Source organism: Excalfactoria chinensis, chromosome 3 (assembly GCF_039878825.1).
Source record: "Excalfactoria chinensis isolate bCotChi1 chromosome 3, bCotChi1.hap2, whole genome shotgun sequence".
Taxonomy (NCBI): domain Eukaryota; kingdom Metazoa; phylum Chordata; class Aves; order Galliformes; family Phasianidae; genus Excalfactoria; species Excalfactoria chinensis.
Genome location: NC_092827.1, coordinates 84461347 through 84482494, shown reverse-complemented (window position 1 = coordinate 84482494; position 21148 = coordinate 84461347). Strand labels below are relative to the sequence as shown.

Sequence of the window (21148 nt, the reverse complement as noted above, 5' to 3'; positions counted from 1 at the left end):
GGCTGTGAGATGCGTGAAGCCGGAGGGACCCGTGACCAGGCGCTACACCGACCCCTCTTCCCCTTTGTAATTAAATCAGCTGCCAAGGGCAAACAAACCGCTTCGGCACCGCTTGGGTCGGGCGTGCGGGGCTGGGACGTGCCCATCGCCCGTCCCGGCTGGGAGCGGAACCCCGGGCCGAGCACCTCGCTCCTGAAGGGCGAGAGCAGCGGGGCGAGCGGCGCCGCGCGCGTGTATGCGGGGCCGGGGGGCGGCGCTCCCGCAGCGCCAGCCCCGCTCTCGAGCAGCGGCGGGGGCGGGGAGCGCGGCCCCAGCAGCCGGCATGCAGCCCCGGCTCCTCGCGCTGCTCGCGGCGGGCACGGAGCAGCAGCAGCAGGAGGCGGCGGCGCTGAGGTACGGACGCCCGCCCCCAACAGGTGCAGGGTCCTCCCATGAGCCGGCCCAGAGGGGACGGGGCTCGGCGCCGCGCGGGGAGAGGAAGAGCCGGGCAGGGGTACCAGGCCCGGCGCGGGAGAACCGAGGTGAACCCGCGCTCTGCGCCTGCCCACCCGGCCCGCCGCTCCCGCCTCCCCGCCCGCCGGCCCCCGCGCTCACGCCGCCCGCCCCTCTCTCTCTCTCTCTCTCTCTCCCTCTGTCTCCCCGTAGGGAGCCGTAGGGTGAGCGGCGTTCCCCAGCCGGGCCGGCCGCCTCCGGGTCCATGAGCCGCTGCCAGCCGCCGCCCGGGACTGCCGCCGCCGCCGGGCCCAGTTCCCCCAACCCCGCTGCCGCTTCCGCCGCCGCTCCGCCGCCGCTCCGGAGGTGAGTCCCGAGCCCGGCCCGCTCCCGTCAGCGCCGCCCGCGGGGCCCGGCTCCTGTCAGCCGCGCCGGGGCGGGAGGAGGCCGACGGCGGCCGCGCCGGCGGCCGTGACCTCTGGAGGGTTGAAGATGGAGGCCGCGTGGGTCCGCCTGTGCCCCACGCCTGGCTGCGGGCTTGGAGTACCGCGAGGAGGGAGGCGAGGGACCGGGGGGGGCCGGCGGCGGTGCCGCCTGCGGTGCCGGGCAGCACCCGCGCCCTTCTGCGGCCGCCCGAGGTGACCGGCCGGGCGGGCGGGCTCGGCTCTCCTCCCCCGGTCTCCCCGCCCTGCCCACAGCACCGCCCGTCTCTCTTCTGCTCTCCCGCAGGACGGTCCCGCTGTGAAGAGGATGGCTGTGACCTTAGAGCAGGCCCAGCGGGTGGGCTACACCTTCCTGAAAGCACTCCTCAGGTTCGCTTTTATGGTCGCCAATAACCTGGTCGCTATTCCGTCCTACGTCCTGTATTTAATTGTCCTGCAGCCTCTCCGACTGTTGGATAGCGAGAGCTTCTGGTACATCGAAGGAGTGCTGTTTAAATGGCTGTTAGCTATGGTGGCTTCCTGGGGCTGGTGGGCCGGATACACAGGTAAGTGCCTCCTGTTAATTACGGATGTACAGTTGTAAGGCTGTGAACGGGCATTTGGAGACAGATAATTTAGTATGGGGATGTGTGAGGGGATATCTAAATGTGCGTGTGGGGGTGTTTCTCTTCCAGGGGTCTCTTTGGATTGAGATGCTGAGTGTACTGAAACATTTTTCTTAATCATCGATGCAGATTTATTGTGTGTTAAGCAATAGAGTTTCTCATTCAGTACTTTGTCTTGGTATGATCAGGAATCCCTGGGTTGTTGTTTTTTTTGCATTACGTGTCTTGCATTACGCCTCCTTAAAAGAGCTTTGAATTGTCCGGTGCACACAGCTGACAGAGCTGAACTTCAAGTATGACCGAACTTTCCTTGTTAAGTGCATGCATCTCTAAATCATCTCTGCTTAAAACTGTCAGGACACAAACTAAGAAGTTTGGCATGAAGCTCATCTGCAAAGTGTAGGTCTTCTGGTCCTTCAACCTGTCTTCTCTATGAGAAGGGAGGGAAACAGGCAACCTTTTGCACAGAGCAATGTGCGGTGCTTCTTCACTGTACGGCTCTTCGTTTACTGTTAGCAAAGCTAATTACAGAACCCGTAGGGATTTTTTTCCTTCTGCATGCTTGCTTTATGGTGATGATCAAACTTATTTTCACTTATTAGCATTCATAGGCTTATCGAGGTGAAGGACTGAAGTACTAAGGAAGGCTCTAGTCTTGTCCTTGGGTGCACTGATTTTCATCCTGGCTACTGTGCTTCCTGCAAGAAAACAGCCTTAAAAGTCTTCGTGTGTACTGAGACCTTGGAAGGGATTGATAGACTCAATTGAGTGCAAAACATGAACAGCCCTCCTAAAATTCTTTCCCTCTCTTCTGCCCAGGCTGCACCCACAGGTCTTGTCCATGTAAGCAAGGAAAGAAAGGAATGGCAACACACAACTCTGGAGTCTGGTCAGACTCCCGATTAGTCAGAATGTCAGTGTTGTCCCAGATGGAGCCCTTTTTGTTAGGCTACAAGAGCTGAAGCTTCTGTGACACTGTGCCTTTTGGTACCCTGTCACGTGCCCTTCTGGGATGCACAAGGTTTCAGTGGATTCTCTAGGTGAGCTTCCAGTTCTTCTTAAGGAGATGATGGCAGCAGCAAGCTAGGCTCTGGTCTGCTGGGCTAGAACTGTCGCAATGTTGCACTGCTTCAAAACTGCCTTGCCTCGTACAGCTCAAGCTTTTCCAGATGCGCTGTTTTGAAAACCTTTTTATATGTTTATATTTGCTCATTAAAAGAAGTCCACATAGTATTTGCAGTGGCAGGTGTGTTTTTAAAAGTCTGCTTATGCCTTTAAGCAAAAAGTCTTTCCGGAAGGACAGACTGACTTTCAAGGTGTCGTGTGCATTATTAATTGGAAATTGGAAAGTTTATGGGCATAACGGTAACATTAAAGTCATACAGCATACATACGCTGCATACGTTGAGTGTGCTAGTTAAAATTCAAGCAGTCATCCCACGGCGATGTGGTTGTCTGTCCTGAAGGCAGTTTCTTTGGGATAGCTCTACTGCTGACTGCAGAACTGTGTGGTTTCTTTTGCCTACTGCTTGGAAAGCGGTCTTAGCATGGTCTGCATATCCTCGAGTCCTCCTGAAGCAGCTGTTGAATGGTGTTGCTGATGTAGCTTGACAATTTGCAAAAATCCTTTGTTGTTTTACCGTCTTGAAATGTCTCAGTACGTTTGTGCGACGTGTCGTTCACAAACAGCTGCACAGAAGTGTTTCTGGGATGGCCTATGGGTAAGGTGGCTTTTCACTTTTCCCTGTAAGGTGTGACTTTTGATCTGGAGAGAATTTTAAGCAAACACTATTTTGAAGTCTCAGTTTGGACATGTTTTCTTACTTGGTATGAAGACATGAGGGTGGTGGTTGTTGGTTTGTTTGTTTTATTGGATGCTACAAAATAACAAGAGTAGCTTGTTTTCTTGTCCTTCCTTTCTTTAGCCATATCAGTGCTCAGCACCATGAGCAGAACGGACCTGGAGACAATCCCTTCTTTGCCTCACTCTAAGAAAAAGTAAATTTATGTTTCCAGACTGATGGATTTCTAAAGGGCTATGGCTGTGGTGTTCTCTTCTTGTAGAGTATGGCATTCTTGTAGTTAATTCAGAACTAAAACACTGCTTTATTAGAGCTGGTCTCCAAGCCTTACGGTGGTGCATCTGAAAGATAACCTGCTCCAGAATTTTCTATTTTCAATTCCAAAATTAAACTGAAGATAGGCCTTCACTATGTTCCACCTTTGTGAAAGTAAATATATGCTAGTAGGTATACATGGTTTCAGTAAGAGGATGAAGGATTTTTCATTTCTGGGGGGTAGCAGAGTGGTTAGTGACTTGAATTATTATTATATTTCCTCTTGATTTGGGTTGACCAGCTAAGTAAGTTTGCCCATCTCTTAATTGATGATAACGATCTGCTTCATTTATTTTGAAGGTGTGTTTCTATTTTTATTTTCTGTTCATTTTTTCCATTTCCAGTCTTCAGTCATCTGTTGGGTAAGAAATGACGTTATAACGAGGGACTTAAACTCAGCCTGCAAACTAGATTTAGGGCAGGTTGGTTTGCTTTTTTTTTTTTATATAGCCTCTGTAAGATTGTGTGTAATGTGTGGGAGAGGGCTCAACACCAAATGAAGACAATGTGGTGAGTGTTAGTTTTATCCTTCTGGGCTTTGCCGTTGTTGCATAACTTGTTGGTTCTACTTTATTGAGTAAAGCTGGAACAGCTGAGGAAAACTCATGAACTGGGTCTGCCCTTCTCCCACCTCCGCATAACCCTGTGAGTTAGGAACACAGAGGGTTTGTTAAAGAAACTGCGTGATCTGGGTCTATATAGCTCTGACCTGTTCTTTTTGATTAATGCAGATATTCCTGGTTGCATATGAACCTGATGTTACGTAAAGAGAGACTGTAGAACCGGGCACGGAAAACAGAGGAAGGAATGGGAATAGAGGTTGTAAAAATCCCTCTCTGATCCCTCTCCCTCGTGTCATATGTCTTCTGAAAAGAAAAATGAGTGTCTTTCCATGCAGAATGTTCAGACATCTAGCGGTGTTGTTTTATCAGTTTGCAGAAGGATGTTCTTACAACTCTTACAAACATTTTCTAAGGCTTTTTGTATCAATGTACAACCCTCGTTGTAGGAGCCGCTCAGTTAGGACACTCAGAATGTGTGTATTAGTGTGGTTTGAAAGGCACCTTTGAATTACACTTCTCAGTATTTTCCTGCATTTGTTGGAAGATGCAGTCTAAAAAAAGCAAACTCGAGAGCGCTTGATCCTTTGAGGCAAGTACGTTTTTTTCTGTCCTGTAATTTGTCATTTAACACACAAGTAGAACAAAAGCTGCTAAATTGTGCCATAGATGAGATGGGAGGGAGATGGAGCGTATCTGTGGAGGTGAATTTCCAATGACTTCCTGCTCACCTACAAAACTACTTTTAAAGCTGCCATCTTCTATATTTGAACTTCTTCAGGTCAGTGACTATTACTGACTAAAGTTTAATAACCCTGCATCTAATCATATCTCTAAAAATAGTTAGGGCTGTTAGAAGAGAACTTTGCTTGGCTTAAAAATGCTTAGACACAGTTTTGTTCTCTTTTCCTGCTAACTGCAGCAGCTACCATTAGCTTGAGATCCTCCCATTTTAATATTGCAATTATAAGTCTCTGCGTAGTCATCAGTCCAGATAACTGGAATACTGTTCTTGTGCTTTGTTCTAAGGTTGTAGGGATGTTAAAGACCTAGTTCCATTCCCCATGCTGTGGACGGGGACACCTCCACTAGATTAGGTTAGCCCATCCAACGTGGCTTTGAACACCTCCTGGAGATGATGATGGTGAGTGTCCTTCAGCTGCAGCTGCTGTCAGCCCTCCTCTGCCTTTTGGGAGAAGTGTCCCCTGTGGTCAACAGGGTTGTGTGCTTCTTAGGAGGGGATTCTTTTATGAATTGTGAGAACTCAGAGCCACCTTCTGTATCAGCCTCTTGCCAGTCTCTCAATCAAGTTGGGCAGGTTGGCAAAAGGAAGAGTAATATACCTCTGCTGCTGTGCTGAAAGCATCTTAGTGGTGTGAGGGTGCTTGCTGGTACTGTGGGTAAAGATCTGAACTAATCATATGGAACTGCCTGTGCTGTTCTGTACCAGTCAGTAGGGACATTTAAATAGTCCCTGTGAGAATACTGCAGTTTTGTCAAGGGTGGAGAGTTTTTGTTTCCTCATTCCTTGATGCTCTTACAGGAAGAGTAAAACTGAGATTTGGGTTTCTAGTTGTCTTTCCTCTTTTCCACTCAAGTGATTTAAAATTTATTGGCTGACATTTATGTAAGATTAAGTAGTGACCAGTATATCATTTTTTCAGCAGTCATCCATTTTTTTTTTCTCTGATTCATAACGTTCTTAGTTTCTCTTTCATCTGTCACCAGACTCAACTCCTTTAATCTTTAAAGAATGGGAATATTTTGGTCTTCTAGAACAGCGACGGGCCCAGATAGAGTTGTGATCACACCTCCCTGGCACAGGCGACGTGTGCTGTCTGCACTGCCTCTCGTGGCTGACCAGCCCCTCTCCAACGGGAAGTGCGACACAAGTTGGGAAACAGCAGATGAGATAAAGTACATTTTTTGCACCAAATAAGGCAGGGGTGTTATGTCAGGAGATATATCTATGTGTGTTTCCCTGCTATTGTTTCCTACCCTGCTTTGTTGCTGCAGTTTGATTTTTAATTGGCAATATTTGGGATTTGAGAATGGTCACTGCTGCATGGACTAGGAAAGCAAATGGGAGAAGTGCACGTATTTCTGAAGTCTAGTGGTGCGTAGAATTAATAAAGAGGATTGTTCTTTGAATGTGCAAATGTACCTGATATGACTTCATAGGTTTGGATAGTAACATACCAGGTGGAGGCTATATTCCTCTGTATTGAGTTTCTTGGTGATTCCTGACTTGATCACAGCTTTCTCTGATAGAGACGTATGTAACTTTTGCGTACATTAGGCTGAGATCGAGCTGGGATGTTTGAATTTGTTTTGTAAGAGGAAGTTTGTATGCAGCTTGTGAGCTGCCTTGATAAGAAGAGGTCAGAGTTGAATGAGTTAGGGACATTGGAACTGCTTCTGCCACAGCCTCAGAGCAAAGGCTCTTTGTGGCATTGCGTAAGATGTGGTGGGGAGTACAGTGAACTCGCTGTCTGCTTTGTGCAAGTGGGCTCTGTGTTTGTAAAGGGTTCTTACAGTGACCCTGAACCTATTTTAATCGAATGTAAAATCACCAGGGAATTCCCGTCTCTCATTTTTGGTACAGGTTTCACCGTAATTCTTCCTTACATGTAGCGTCAGCAAAGTGTCAAAAGCAGCAAAACTACTCTCTCTGTTTCCTGTTGTATTGCTTAACTATAAAGGGTCATTCCGAAAGATTAGCTATAGAAATGCTAAGTTTTATTTTTAGAAAGCTCCTGCCTTTGGGCGCAGCACTTAGAAGAAAAGCACACACTGTTATTTTTTTTTGCCTGCGATATTTCTGTTGTTTGTTGCCAGTTGCTTCTTTTTCAGTGTGGGTTAGTGTCTGCTCCATGTTTTACCTGATGTGGGTAAAACAAGATGTTGCAAGTGTAACGAGTCTGTCATGTCTGCCTAAGGTTAGTAAGCATGACATTACCAAGGAGTGCTTGTACAGAAAGGTGTGAAGGGAAAACTATTTACTCTCAGCTCCAGGAATGCTTGTGGAATGCTTCTCCACTGGCATTGCATTCCTGCTCATGGCCAGGTTTTCTATTTTTAGGATGTCTTCCTCCCTTTTGCTTCTTCTAGGCATTACATTGTTTTTAATGTATCTGTGCATGCGAGTCATCTTACTCCCCCTAGCATTGCTGGTTAAGTGCCTGGAAGGGTATGACTAAATACATGAGAGATGTCTCAGTGCATTTTCTTGTTCTTTTTCTTGATGGTAGGTGGGCTGTTAGGATCCACGTGAAGTAACTGTGGGAACAGTTATTCCGGCTCTGATCTGGAGGTAGAATAGAATCTTAGGGAGTTAAACCCTTTATGTACCAATTCTTTGTGTTTGAAGGAGGAAATTTTTTCCCCACTTAAATAGTGGGATTGTGTCCATACTAGAACATATAAGAAATGATGCCTTGATGTCAGAGATGCAACTGCTTATTCTCATATATATTTAATTTGACTGTTTTAAAGCTCGAGAATCTCAGAACTTTTCAAGAAGACTAGAGACAGCACTGACTGTCTCATGTGAATACAGGATACTTTTCTCTAACATCTTGTTCTGGTAAATTACTTTTTTTAGAATTCCACTCAAGCTGATGAAATCTATTGCTTTCTCTTTCCCTGCTGGGTGTGTGCAAGGGGCAGGGAAGTCTTGACACGGGTTAGCTTGCAAAGGTCTTAAGCAGCTGAAAACAGAACCTCAAAATGGAAGAGCTGTGCAACCTTAGTGAGACTAGGCAGTTAGTAAATCCTTTGTGGTGTATGAGTTTGGTGGTGTAACTTTCCAGTGTGAACTGAGCCAAAATACAGCTCCAAGATATGTAATCTGCTTGTGTTTATTACAGTGAACATAAACTAATGCTTAAGATGACACGTCAAACTCAGGATTGCGTAGGCATGTAATTGCACTGCTGTTGCAGTTGCCACACTTGAGATAATAGTCCAGCCATTTGTGTATGCAGTTACTGAAATAAGTAAGGCCAATATGTTTGCATTCCTAAAAGTGCTCTGTGACACTGGTGAGGGATTTTGTGTACAGGGCTGTATTTTGATTCTTTTCCCCTTACAAGATTTTCAAGCAGGGAGTGCCCCAGAAAAACCTTGTCCCAGCTTTCAGTTTCATGCTCGCATCACCACTTCAGTATTATTGCCAAATATTTTAAGCATTGTGTGATGATCTTTATCACTACCTGCTGCCTTTTTTGCTGTAGTATTTAGACACTGGGCTGCAATATGTGAATAAAATGGTGTTGAGGTAGACTTCTTTACTTTCTTCTTCTGTCTTGCTAAGTGGTTATCGTTATTTAGACTGTCCAAGTGCCTTCTGTGGAGTTTCTTTAGAGAAGAAAATGAAGCACAGAGTGAGAGTGAGGAGCTATCGTGAACTGAAGACTGCTTGCTTAGGGAATAAAAAAGCCAGTGTTCATTTTAATGAAAGGTTAGCAGTGGGGTTCCTCGTGAGTTTTGTACACTTGGCTGTTTGAGTTTGTGAGCTGCAGAGAGGTTTGTAAAGAACTTTGGATGTCGTTAAGCTATGTGAATGGCCAACAAATTGCAGAAGTTGTTTGGTGTTGAACAGTCCAAAGTAATGAATGTTTCAAGAAAGCATCAGCATAAGGAAGAGACTGGTATAATGATGGAGAGCTTAGAGAAACTTTTGGCTCAGTGCATACTGTGTAATTAAAGTATGCAGAGAACAAGGAGTATAATGAAAATATCAGCTTCACTCTTTGCTGTTCTCGTCTCAGATATTTTAAAGCTATTTGAGAATTAAGAAAGGGACTCCAAGAGGGTCAAACGTTTCATTAATGGAAGCTGAAATCAAATCAGAGCAATTCCATTCACAGCTAAACTTGAGTCGGAATTGACCTGGACAACTTAGTGATTCTGTTTCCTGGGCAGAGCAGAGCAAAGTGCAGTCTCTTCACCTCTGTGTAAAGAAGTGAATTTTTGATAACATTAGAAAGTAACAAATCAAAATCTTTTAAGATTTAGTAAGGCAGCAGAGCCTAATTTTTTTGTTTTTATTTATATATATATTTTTTCCTTAAATATTTTCATTGTTTTTTCACAAATACTTTGCTGTGCAGGTTAAGTAATGTCAGTGGTATTAGTTCTCAAGTCATGCAACATAATCTCAAAACCTTTTGTTTAATAGTTAACCCATGACACTAGTTTAGGGTGGCACTTCAATCTTGTAATTTAAATAAGGGGGAAAGATTAGTGGCTTTATTATTGCTTCTCGCTTAAGTAGAACTAAAACCAGGGTTTCCTGCAAGCAAGGGGCAGTGCTGCTGCTGGTTAAGAGGATGTGGGCAGTAGAAAGTTGAATCAGTGGGAGGACAGTGATATGAGTTGAGAGATGTGGGTTTTTGATGGTGAAAGGGAGGATCTTGTCTTGGAGTTGTTTTTTTTTGTTCTTTCTTTTTTTAATTTAGTTTCATTTGTTTTCTAATAGCCCAAGATCCCAAGTGTGCACAGTGAAAGTCTGTAGTGTCTGTGCTCGCTTACAAGAGTGGGGGGAAAATGACAACACTGAGAAATGTGCTTTTGGTTGGTCTAAACATCGGTTGTGTTTGTGTGGTGTTTGGAGTGGGCCAATGAACACCTTTTTAAAGTAATTTGGATACCTGTATAATTTACCATACACATAGATAAGCTTGGCAGAGTTTTTAGGATAGCTGCCATGTGGGATGGATGAGGCTCCTCTTTCTCAGCCCTCCTACGCTTCTGATTTGCCTACTCACAAATTTGTCTGCAGCTGACCAGATGGTTCAGATTTCAGAGAGAATGATGTTCGGGGAGTTTGGGGGAAACTTGCAGCTGAGCTGAGAAGAGAGAGGCCTTAGTTTGTGCCTCAGCTGAAGACAGAGCGGGCAGAATTTGGCCATCATATGTCTCATTGGACATCTGCTGCACCAGCAACTAGCACACAGGAGGTTCTGGGTTGGTTGTGCTGCTGACACTATCCTGTCCAGCATGTTGAAAAGAAGAAGGTCAGACAGCAAATCTTTGGAAAACCTGGCTTTGTTACCTTTGCAGCTTTCAGACTAATTGGTTAGTCTGGCAGCGGCGGACATTGTATAAAGCGGTGTCCTTTCCTTTGGGAGATGTTTAGTTCACCTTGGTTATCATAGCCTTTTAAGTCTGAAATGTATATGGAGACAATTGTCCAGTCTTATATCAGGAAAAAGGATATGATAGCAAAAAAGAGCATAAAGTATTGGGATTTAAGACTTTCCACTCATCTTTCCACAATAAAAAAAGGAGTTGGCGTTGTACCCTGAAAGAGAGCCTGAAGGACATTAATGGAACACTAGGGGCTGAGCCATGATGCTCAGGTGGCTGTAGGCAACGCAGAAGCAAAGGGAAGTCGGTGATGAATCTGACCCAGAGGTGCTTGGAAACATGAGGCTTGAGGTGTATTTGCAGAGACCTAGAAGAGAGCAGCGATGCAGGCAGTAAGCAGGGTGATGATCTGTCCAGCAAGGTTCTGTGCCATTGAGTAGCGTGCATATAAGCATTGCAATACTGAGGTGGCTTCTTGAAATGTGTTCCTGTCTGGTCTATTTTGAATGCTTAAACTATATATATATATCTAGATGGCCTGGCAATATTCCAGCTCTGGTGGCTGCCAGTTTCCTTTGCAAATGCATTCTTTTCATTTGGATAATGTACCCATTTTTATTTCCTGTGCTTGCCTCTGGCATAAAATTTAGCTTTTGTTCGTCCTAGCAACAGCTTCACTTGGAAACAAAATAACCACAGACCGTGTATCTGCTGATACTCCATGAAGGAACCTGTGAAGTTTAGTTTGTTAAAATGTTTTCAGATGAAGGTATGGTTAATACTGATGTCTATTAAGCCTCTTCCGTGCATTGGATTACATGAAAACTAATGGAGGAATATTTTTGGTATTTGAGATTCTTCTATTTATATCATCAAACCTAATACTGCAGTCTTCTAACCTAATAATCTACAGACGGAACGTTACATCAGTGAAGTCTTTATCCAGATAGTTCTGTTCTCTTTGGTATATTTAGATGATCAGCTAATGTGATGACTGAATGTATTGACCAAACTTTCTCTGTGCGTGTGTTAGATTTTTGTATTTTTATGGCCCAAACACTTATTTTTGCCCACTTCTCTTTTTGTGTGGGGAAGGAATGATTTGTAAGAATTCCCACAAGTGCTTCCTGAGTAATCAGAGATGCTTGTAGCTTTCAACACATTGCAGATAATGTACTTACAGTGCTTGTTGGTATCAACAGCCTTAGGAGTATTCACATGAATCATTTAATTGTAAAATAGAATTTTGACGTGTTTATTTGCTTTTATGGCACATTTTCTGTATTTGAAATATAGATGTGTGTTTCCACAGTCTCTTTCACAGTCTTGCTCAGTCCCTTTACTGGTGCCCTCCAGAGAAACTGCTCTCCAGCAAAGCCCTATTTTTAATTGATGTGTGTGGTAGCCTGTTCTTTCTCTTTTTCTGCCCCCAGCATTTTCCTGTTGTCATTTTTTAGCTCTTAGAAAAACTTGTTGATCTGAGAGATGTGGACTTGTTATTTCTTTACATGGGGAAAAGAGGAAGAGAAGCCTCGATGACCAGCACCGCAGCAGCTTCACAGCTGGGATCTGGGTAATGCATAGAGAGGCACATTGAGTGCTCTGCTGAGGGTGAGGAGTAGGCACCAGAGCCAGTCAGTCAGCGTTTGAATAAATCAGAGTCCATTAAAAGAGTACTGCAGAAACTCTTGGTAGGGCTCACCTGCAAGGTATTTTTTTGCAGTAGTGAGCAGGCGTAAGAGGGTTATTTGTTTTGTAATAGTAGCACATGCCAGACAACTAAATGTATTTGTTTTTTTCAAGTTAGGAACAGGAAACTTTCTTCTGCTGCTTTGAGGTACATCAGCTAGAGTAGTGTGAGAATGCTTTTCCTCCTGATCACATCTTTTGGGACAGCCTGTGCGTGCCCTGAAAGGTGTCAGCTCTGATTTTATGATAATAAACAGACTTCTGTGTACCTGAAATATGGTTACACGCTTTCTTCTCAAGTGTCCCTGAGCTTCTGTAGGATAAGCTGGGGTAAATTTAAATAAGATACTTGGCTTGGTTTGTTTGCTGTGTCATGCCAGCAGAAGTACTTGATTCATTTCCAACTCCAGTAGTTGTCGTACACTTTTCAGTGTGCTTTTCAAACTTACTGTGGCCTCGTGTTATAATAGTGGGACTTGCATAGATGTAAAACTGAATATAGGAATATGCTGTTGTGTTAATCTGCATCATTATCTTCATATTGTTTTATGATTAATTTACTTGGATTACATTTGTGGTAACAAAACATTGTTTTTCCCCCAGCCTTTGTAAGCTCTATTATTTGAAAAAAATGAAAATAATGTTTTAGAAGCCCAAGGGGAAATGTTTGTAGTGCTTGTTGGTGTTCTGACTTGGATGTTTTGAAGGCTGTTGTGGCATGTGTGAGATGTTGAATAAAACCCTTGGAAGCCAAATAATGAAAGCATTTAAGGCTTCCATTAGAAGGTTTGTGCTTGCACTTCCTTCCATCTGTAACCACTGATTTCTTGGTTCTTTGCATGCCTTTCATTGTTAAGTTTGGCCCACCAGGCTGCAACTTGAAAATGTCCAATGATGGTTCTGCTTTGTAATGTGGTGAGCTTAGCCCATTTGAACAGCTGGGGGATGGCACAAAGGTATGTGGAGAACAAGAGTAATGCTGCCGTGCTTGATTAGTATCCAGTTTGGTGGATATTGAGTTTTTGATGATGCTACTTCTGCAATCTCAAACTACGTTGTGTGAGTGCATATATCTGTTCCCATGATTGTTCGGGCATTCAGTAGCTGTTCTTTTTCTGGCTGGAGTTGACTGAATTTAGGAGTTTTAAATGGTCAGTGTCCTCCAAGTGCAGACAAGCTCCTCAGTTCCAAGGTCACTGCAGGGAGACAGTAAATAAAGGCACAGGATGGCCTTTTGCCCCTCCCATGTGGGCCACATAACAGAGATTGTCTAAAACGTAATGTTTTTGTTGAGTGCATTCGGTGAGATTTTTTTGTGCTGTGTTGTAAGTTTTGCTGGAAAAGGTCTGTTGTATAACAGGACAGCATCAACAGCATTTTCTAGTAACTTAAAATCACAGAACGGTTTGGGTTGGAAGGGACCTCAAAGCCCATGCAGTCCTAACCCCTGCCATGGGCAGGGTTGCCCCCCAGCTGCCCAGGGCCCATCCAACCTGGCCTTGAGTGCCTGCAGGGATGGGGCACCACAGCTTCAATATACGCACCCTGGAATACCGTGCTTTATTGATTTCTGAGGAGAAAGTGCTCTCCGTCCTTGTACAGTCCAGTAACAGTTTTCTCCATGCGGTGTGCCTCTTACCTGAAAGAGGCTCTCATAGTGCTCTGAAAAATTGATGGTCCTAAAAATATCCATTAATTTAGAACTTGCAGTTAAAAATGTAAATGTCTTCCACCTCATATCTTCCCACTGCTGGTTAGAATCTCCAGGACCACGAGAAACAAAGAATACTTGATTAAACCTGCTGGTGACGTTCATCTTCTTATGTGTTTCTTGTTTATGTACAGCCACTGGGTTCTGATATTGCTCTTTTTTTAAGTCCTGAAACAGAATTCCTTTTTTCCTCAGTCACTTTTTTGAAGGCTGCTTTAGTCTTGTGGGTGCCTTTTTCTACCAAAGTGGAATCTTTGTCCATTTTTCTGGGCTGCATGTTGTGGACTATTTCTGTAACACAGAGAGGCATTTCTGATTCCTCATAGTCTGCAGCACACAGGTCTGTGTAAGCAGCCACACAGCTGAGTGGAAGTGAAGGAAGTGTTGTGGTCCTGTAGGAGGGTATGTTGGTTATGTGCTTCAGCCAGCTGGCACTAGACCAGCTGGTTTGCTTCTTGCATTTCTGCTATTTCTCTTTTTATCAAGGTCCTCAAATTTAACAGCTGAGGCTGCAAAGAAGGTTTCAGCCACTCCCCCTGCTTTGAAAGGGGTATTTTTCTCTCTGGAGGAAACAGGAGTGATGTTTCACAAGTCATTTGCTTTGCATAGACCATTACCCTAAAGGCATTTTTCACACCGTTGATTTGGGTATACTGATGCTTGGTGTTGGTTACACAATCTGAGAAGTATCCCCTTAGTTAGGGCTGTGAACCTTGGTGTGTTCTCTGGTCATTGTCAGCCATCAAACCCGACTGTGAAGGTGCACTCTAGTCCTCTATGGATTAGCTTTTCTAGGGTGTGCTGTTCAGAAGCTGTACTTTTCGAGGGTCCTTATCAGTTGATGGAAATGAATTGACTTATGAACGACTCTCTTCTGGCCTCACGGGGAATTTCACATCTGGGAAGACAAGCGGCAGCGTCAAATTAGTAATGCATACCATTGCCAGTGACTCAAAAGGAAACAGTAGTAATAGTATTGTAGTTTGTGATAATGCCCCCGGGTGGATTCTGCCGTGTAGGCAGATGACTCTGCTGAAAGACAGCTCAGGTTATTGTTAGATGCGGCAGCCGAGTTGTGACTGAGGCTGCTTTCAGAGAGCTCTCTTAGAAAATACATTCCTTATTTTCTTAAGATTTGTTTTCACCAAACAAATTCGAAACCCACTAGCGAATCAAACAGCTGTCACCCCATCCCTGCCCAAATAGTGGATCTGCAGGGGTGAGTGGGAAGCCGCATGTTTTTGGCACATTCTGAAGCACTGAAGTAGAAAACACCATGCTTGCTGTGGTCTAAAGACAACAACATTTCTAACAAGGGTCGTTTGTTTGTTTGTTTGTTTGGTTTGGTTTGTTTTTTAAAGCAACTCATCCATTTAGAAGACAACTTGGGTGGCTCGTGCAGGTTATGCTCTGTGTTCTCTGCTGAAGGGAGCTGCCTGGCATCCCTTCCAGCCTAACAGACCACAGATCCATGAGGGTTGGTTTGGGTCCAGCTGTTGTTGCTGCTTTTTCTAACTCTGATTGAGCAGTCCTGCCTCCTCAGCTTACATTTTTTGTTAATGACCAGTACAGATGCTTATATGATCTTGTGGTGGCTTTGTTTTGCTTCTCAAATATTAGAGCAACTTGCAAATCTTGGAAAAAGAGGGTACAGAAAATAATTGAGGCCCTCCCATTTTACAATGCAGAAGGAAATGTGCATGCCTTCTTGTTTACTTGTTACTACTTCAGTCTTTAAGTTTTGTGTTTAAGTAGGTGGCCGATAGCTGAATGTTAAGTAGTAATTTGAATGTTTTGGTGTTGGAATAACCAAAAGTTGCTTAAATTGGATGCAACTACCCACATGCTTGGTATTCGATGTGCAGGCAAAACAGCCACAGTAGAGTTTACTTTGCTATATTTGCTACTATGGACAAAAATACAGATGAAGATCTGAAGTTCTCTATATCTTTGGCTAAATATCTCAAGACTTTGTAACAGTGAATACAATGTCTGGACCCACTTTTTTTTGGCTCTTACAATCCCAGGTTAATCATATTCTGCATCTTACATAATTAAGGACTGAATTATTTTCCACGTGTTGACATCTTCACTGCAGTTCTGCAGCAATATGAGGAAAACCCTGCTCACTTTTATTTCAAACATGTGTTGTGACTGTAAAGGTAACTGATATGAAAGAATTCTGTTAAATTTCTGTGGCTTTTTTCCCTCCTGATATGAGGCTGTAGCTCACAGAGTTGTTTATGTTGGAATGACCTCTGAGGATTCAGCAGCCAAACACCCTGCTTAAAGCATGGCAAGCTGGAGCAGGCTGCCAGTTCTATGTCTACTCAGATTTTGAGCAGCTTCAAAGATGGAGACTTCACAGCCTCACTGGGCAAACTGTTGTTGTTTCACCATCCTCTCAGTGAAAAAGTTGTTCTTTTTTTCTTGTGTTGATGTGGGATTTCCTGTATTCTGGTTTGTGCCTGTTGCTTTTCTGCTAGTTACTGGATACCACAGGAAGGAGGCTGTCCAAGTCTTCATTACTCTGCTCTCTGCACCCCCATCAGGTTTCTATATGTGCATAAGACAGCACTCCTTGAGCCTTCTCCCCTCTAGGCTGAACAGTCCCAGTTCCCTCAGCTTCTTCTACAAAACATATTCCCGTCCTTCGGCAACTTTAGTGGCCCTTTGCTGGACTCTCTCCTTACTCCAGGAGCAGTCCCCCTACAGCTGAGGGGAAGGGAATGATGCTGCTTCCTCCACCTGCTGGCAGTGCTCTTCAGAATGCTGTCCAGGACCCCAGGGCTTTATTGCCATGTAATACTGCGCAGTCATGGTGAGCTGAAAATTATGTATGCCTTTGCTCTGTTTAAGAACTTACCTGAGATTCTTCCTGTTCGGAGTCTCTTTAGTGCTTGTTCTACATAAGAATGTGTACTTGCTTCTGTCATCATGGTGGTGTGGTTTTTTGACCATTCCTCAAATGTTTAGAAGCTTTTAGCCAGTCATCTTATCTCATCTGTGTATCTCTTTTTGCTTCACAGTAATCTGAAAGGCAGTCTGATAAACTGTGTCTTCAATAATCTTCAAAATTCATGTTTTTAAACATGGATTGATGAAATATCTTTCCACAATGTAACTTGGAGTGACCAAAATGGGTACTGTCGGCTTTAAATATATAGTGAAGCGATAGCAGTCTGTCTGAGGTATACTTACCATTGGTTCTGATTCTTCCATGGCCTTGGATACAGTGTGCTTCTACCTAGATCATGTTTGGTGTAATTTGAAATTCCTTGCCTTTTTTTTTTTTCAGTATTTAAGTCTGTCTGATTTTTGATGGGTCCTAATAAACTTTCACACAGACTCACAGAATCGTATGGGTTGGAAGGGACCTCCAGAGATCATCGAGTCCAACCCCCAATCCTTATTCTGGTATTTCATTTCTTGTGTTCAAAATTGAAGAAATATTCTTCGAAGGCAACAAAAAACTTGAAACGGTGCCCTGTTGTTTTGTCTCTCCTAGGCTTCAAGCAACCCATGTTTCTGTCCATTACAACATCTGCAATATGTTAGGTATTAGAGCTTCGGGATATTATATTAGTTCACAAATGCATTGATGTTCCTCTGGGTAGTTAATGCTTAATGTATTTTATCTGTCACTGGGGAGGAACGCGCTGTACAGCTTGCTCTCTCTGCAAATGGTCTGACTCATGAGCTCGAGGTACTTCAAAAGGATTTCAGCGCTCCATCCCATTCTTCAGTTTTGGAGTTGCTATTCTAATAATAGAAGCAGCAAAGCAGACAGTGGAATTGCTTCTTGTCTACTGCAGTTTATTACCAGCCTGGTCACGAAAGCAGGCATAACAGCAGTGTTCACGTTGCACAGGGAAGTGTGGGTGGTGAGAATGTGAGCACTGCCTGTCTTGTACCACTGCTTGGAAGCCATAACCACAGTAAATGAAGAGGGTTTGAGTCAGCGTGGTCAGAAGGGCAGATAGTGAGGCCTGGGTGTCTCTGGTAGCTGTTGAAGTCCTGCAGAAAATATCAAGGGTGTGATCCATGAAAGACGCATCCTCGTAAGGCATAAGTTGTACTGGAACTATGCCTGCAGTATCTGCAGTCAGCATTGCTTTTCTGTCCTGATGAAATTTAAATTCAAAAGTTTTTATGTCATATAAACTGGTTGCATAGCATAATTTTGAGCAGAAGAAGCTCTTGAAATGATATTGCCTGCACTGAAGCCAGTGGAAGATGTTCTCTTCATGGAAGGCGAGCTTAGGTTTCACTGCTATTGATTCTCAGTCATGCACGGGTAAAAGGAGCCCTCTCTTCAGCCACAGACATTATCTCTTGTGCCAGTGAATTATAGAACTCAACAAAATTGTACCCCTGAGGTCCTGAAAGCACGCATTCCAGGAAAATGAAGTCAGTCTTCAATAGCAGTCATCACTAAGATCTGTTTCCAAATGGAACCCAAGTGGTTCTTGGGTTGATGAGAGTCACAAGAGTGATGGGGCATCTTTATTCTAATAGTCTCTTGTTTTTACCACCTCTGATTGCTAATTGCAATAAGAGGAGGGATTGACTTACAACATCAATATTGTGACCACTGAAGTCAACTTCTCCACAAAGCAGGTGTCAGTAAACTGCAGCAGTAGAAGGTGGAAGCCAAAAAGAATGGAAGTGAAAGTAAAGGGGAGTATAGTTTGCTCTTTAAAATAAAGTGTGGAGGAGTATGAAGTTGTTTGCCACAGAAAAGTTAAAATGATAATCAGGATATCTTAAACTAAGACTTAGCATATTAACATGTACCATGGGAACAGGCTCCTTTCATTTGTGGGTTTCTCATCCCAGCTTGTTCTCCTTACTTACCTCTCTTTTATAAGGGTTTTTCTCAAAGGGAAATAAAAATTGCTTGGCAGCAGCATGATTTGAGTTAGGTGTGAAAGATGCTCTTCTTTTGGGTGAGTTGGAAGAGCTGTTCCTCCTCTGTCCAATAGAATATGTCTAATTTTTTTAAGAGGCTTTTAATTTCCTTCTGGCTCTAAAATATTTAAAAAACAAAAACAGAATTGCATTCTAATTTGCCTAGCCCATTGTCTTCTTGTTTTAGTTTTTACCATAGGCAAGTATATCAATTTGCAGAGACAAATACCTTTAGCCTTTTAGCAAAGGAGGTGGGGGTAGATACTGTTGTATTTCTTTATCCACTTTTTTTTCAGTGAAACCTAGATGTGTTAAGTAATAAACCACAAGTGATGCCAGAGGTGAAACTTAGTGCCAGATATTGAACACTCCCATCCACGAAGAAGGCACAAATGAGTTCAACAGCTCCTGCTGCAGCATGCTTTAACTACCTGCTTGGGAATGGTCAGGCAAGGGTGTAACTTCCCAAAGATGAATGATAGAGCATGAGGGGAAATATTTAAAATGTAGAAACTTGGTCGTTGTGAGCTACAGTTACTACTGAATACCTAATGATAAAATCCCTTCTAGAAAGCGGGGTGACTTTTTAAGGAGCAAAGGAGAGCATCCATTAATAACCCTATGTATTTCTTATTAAGGGTTTGCAAGTGGTTGACAAAAGGTGGTACTGTACAGTTCTATCTGTTGCCAACCTGTGTTGTCTTGGAATTGTTTTTCTTGAGATCTTGCTTCATGGGTGCCTATGATTACAAGCGATCAGAAACAAAATAAACCAAGTCTGGTTCCTTCTCGTTTCTTAGTGGATGCTGCAGTTTCTGGCAGGAGACTTTCCTGTTTTCCAGTTTAGTGGGAAAAGAAGCTGAAACCCAATGTGATTTCAAATTAACAATAAGCCCAAGTGTTAACTAAAATTACACTGACACCTTGATAACTTAATACTGGTTCTTGCAGCACACACTACTAACTACAAAGAAGAGGCAAAGAAGTTTCAAAATGCAGTATAGAAGTTATTCATGTGCTTCTAGTCAAAGGACTGCCTCCCCTCTAGACAAAGAGCAGAATAATGGGCTGCCATTCTGACCAAGTTTAAAAGCACAACATAAATCTACTGGATTGTTAGTTAGCTGAGTGATGATTTGTCTGGCCTAATGACATACTGCAATTAAAATGCTTGAATATTTATTCATAGCATCACTTACCTGCAGGCAGTTGTGAAGCCAAGTGTTCTGAAAGCTCTCCATGGCTACATCTAGATGTGCAGTGGTTTAGCTGCAATATGAAAAAGGAATCGTTTTTATACTTGAGACTTTGCAAGGATTGGCTCATAAAAAGCTCACTTTGCAGCTCCTTTTATGAAACATGTTCTTGGTTTAAAGACTTGTGTGTATTTCAGACTTGGGTAAATATTTCTGTCCATTTATTTGTCATTGCTTGCTGTGTCTTCATCCTTTACTGGAGAATCCCAGGTTCCCACTAAGTCCCAGATGAAGTCTTTCTTGCAGCAAAACCATTTTTGTGTCACTCCTCTGGGTAAAAGATTTCATTTCTAATCAGGATTACCAGATTTGCTTGATACTGAATTTACTACGATTTCCAATAACCAGGCTAAATTAATGTCAATGGTTTATGGGCTGGTTCTGCCTTTTCCTGCCTTTATATTATATTATGTGAAACCACAGTTGCAGAAATCTATTGCAAGGCTGTAGTCAACACACAGCTTGTACCGTTATAGAGTGTGTCTTGGGAATAGAAGGAAGTCATGGAGGAATGCTTGCTGGTTTTCAGGCATCCTGAGCAACAAATGTTTGCCTTTGAACATCTTTTGTATTGTTACAGTGGAGCTGTAACTTGGTTCCTTGTTCTGCTGCCATTCACCTGAGTTTTTGATTTCAGTGTTTTTGGTTGGAATGGAATGTCATGGCACAAGTATTTCTCAAAGAAAAAGGTTCTTGTTTTGAAAATTTCAGCACAGGGGGAAAATCTAAGATGGGCATTTCTTCCTCCATTGAGTTTAAGGAAACTGTGAGCTTAAACTCAATATTTGGAGGATTTTCTTCTTTAAACAAAAATATGGTAGCAGGGGTGGTTTGTGTGCATGCTTCTGTGGTGTACTGTTGTTTCCCATCCAGCAGTGATATGTGCAGGACTTGTACTAAGTGATTCTTTTCTCTTTGTTAATCAGTTCAATCAACTGGCAATAAAGTGATGTTAAACACAAGAGACAAGTCTGATTGCCTGGGGAGAAATGACGGAGGGAAAATGAACTCCAGGAGGTAGGACTGAATCACTGTGATTCAGTAAGTTACTTCCTGTCTGCTGGGTGCAGGGGTTGAGTTATTAGTCCCACCAGTTGGTAGATAAAATGAGTTTATAAATCAACTGAAGGATTAAATCAAACATCTTTACCCGGCAGCAGGACCCCCCCCTACCTCTACAGCTGAAACTTGGTAGCCCACTGTGAGCCGGATGGGATCTTGCCTTGTGTTATCATAGAATCACAGAATCCCCAAGGTTGGAGAAGACCTCTGAGATTATCTAGTCCAACTGTTCACCTACCACCAATGTTCCCCTGCTAAACCAGATCTCT

General features: G+C 43.4%; 1 protein-coding gene across 2 annotated transcripts in view; it reads left to right on the top strand.

Moving 5' to 3' along the window:
- Positions 1-259: 259 nt before the first annotated feature.
- Positions 260-21148, top strand: part of LPGAT1 (lysophosphatidylglycerol acyltransferase 1) — a 55102-nt gene continuing 34213 nt past the window's right edge. The window contains exons 1-3 of one of the 2 annotated variants that reach the window (XM_072331842.1): positions 260-393; positions 646-798; positions 1162-1420. In XM_072331842.1, the coding sequence (XP_072187943.1) occupies positions 1183-1420 (238 nt within the window). In that variant the 5' untranslated portion in view covers positions 260-393; positions 646-798; positions 1162-1182. Of the gene's footprint in view, positions 522-645; positions 799-1161; positions 1421-21148 lie in introns of both variants that reach the window. The other variant, XM_072331843.1, reaches the window with a different exon arrangement.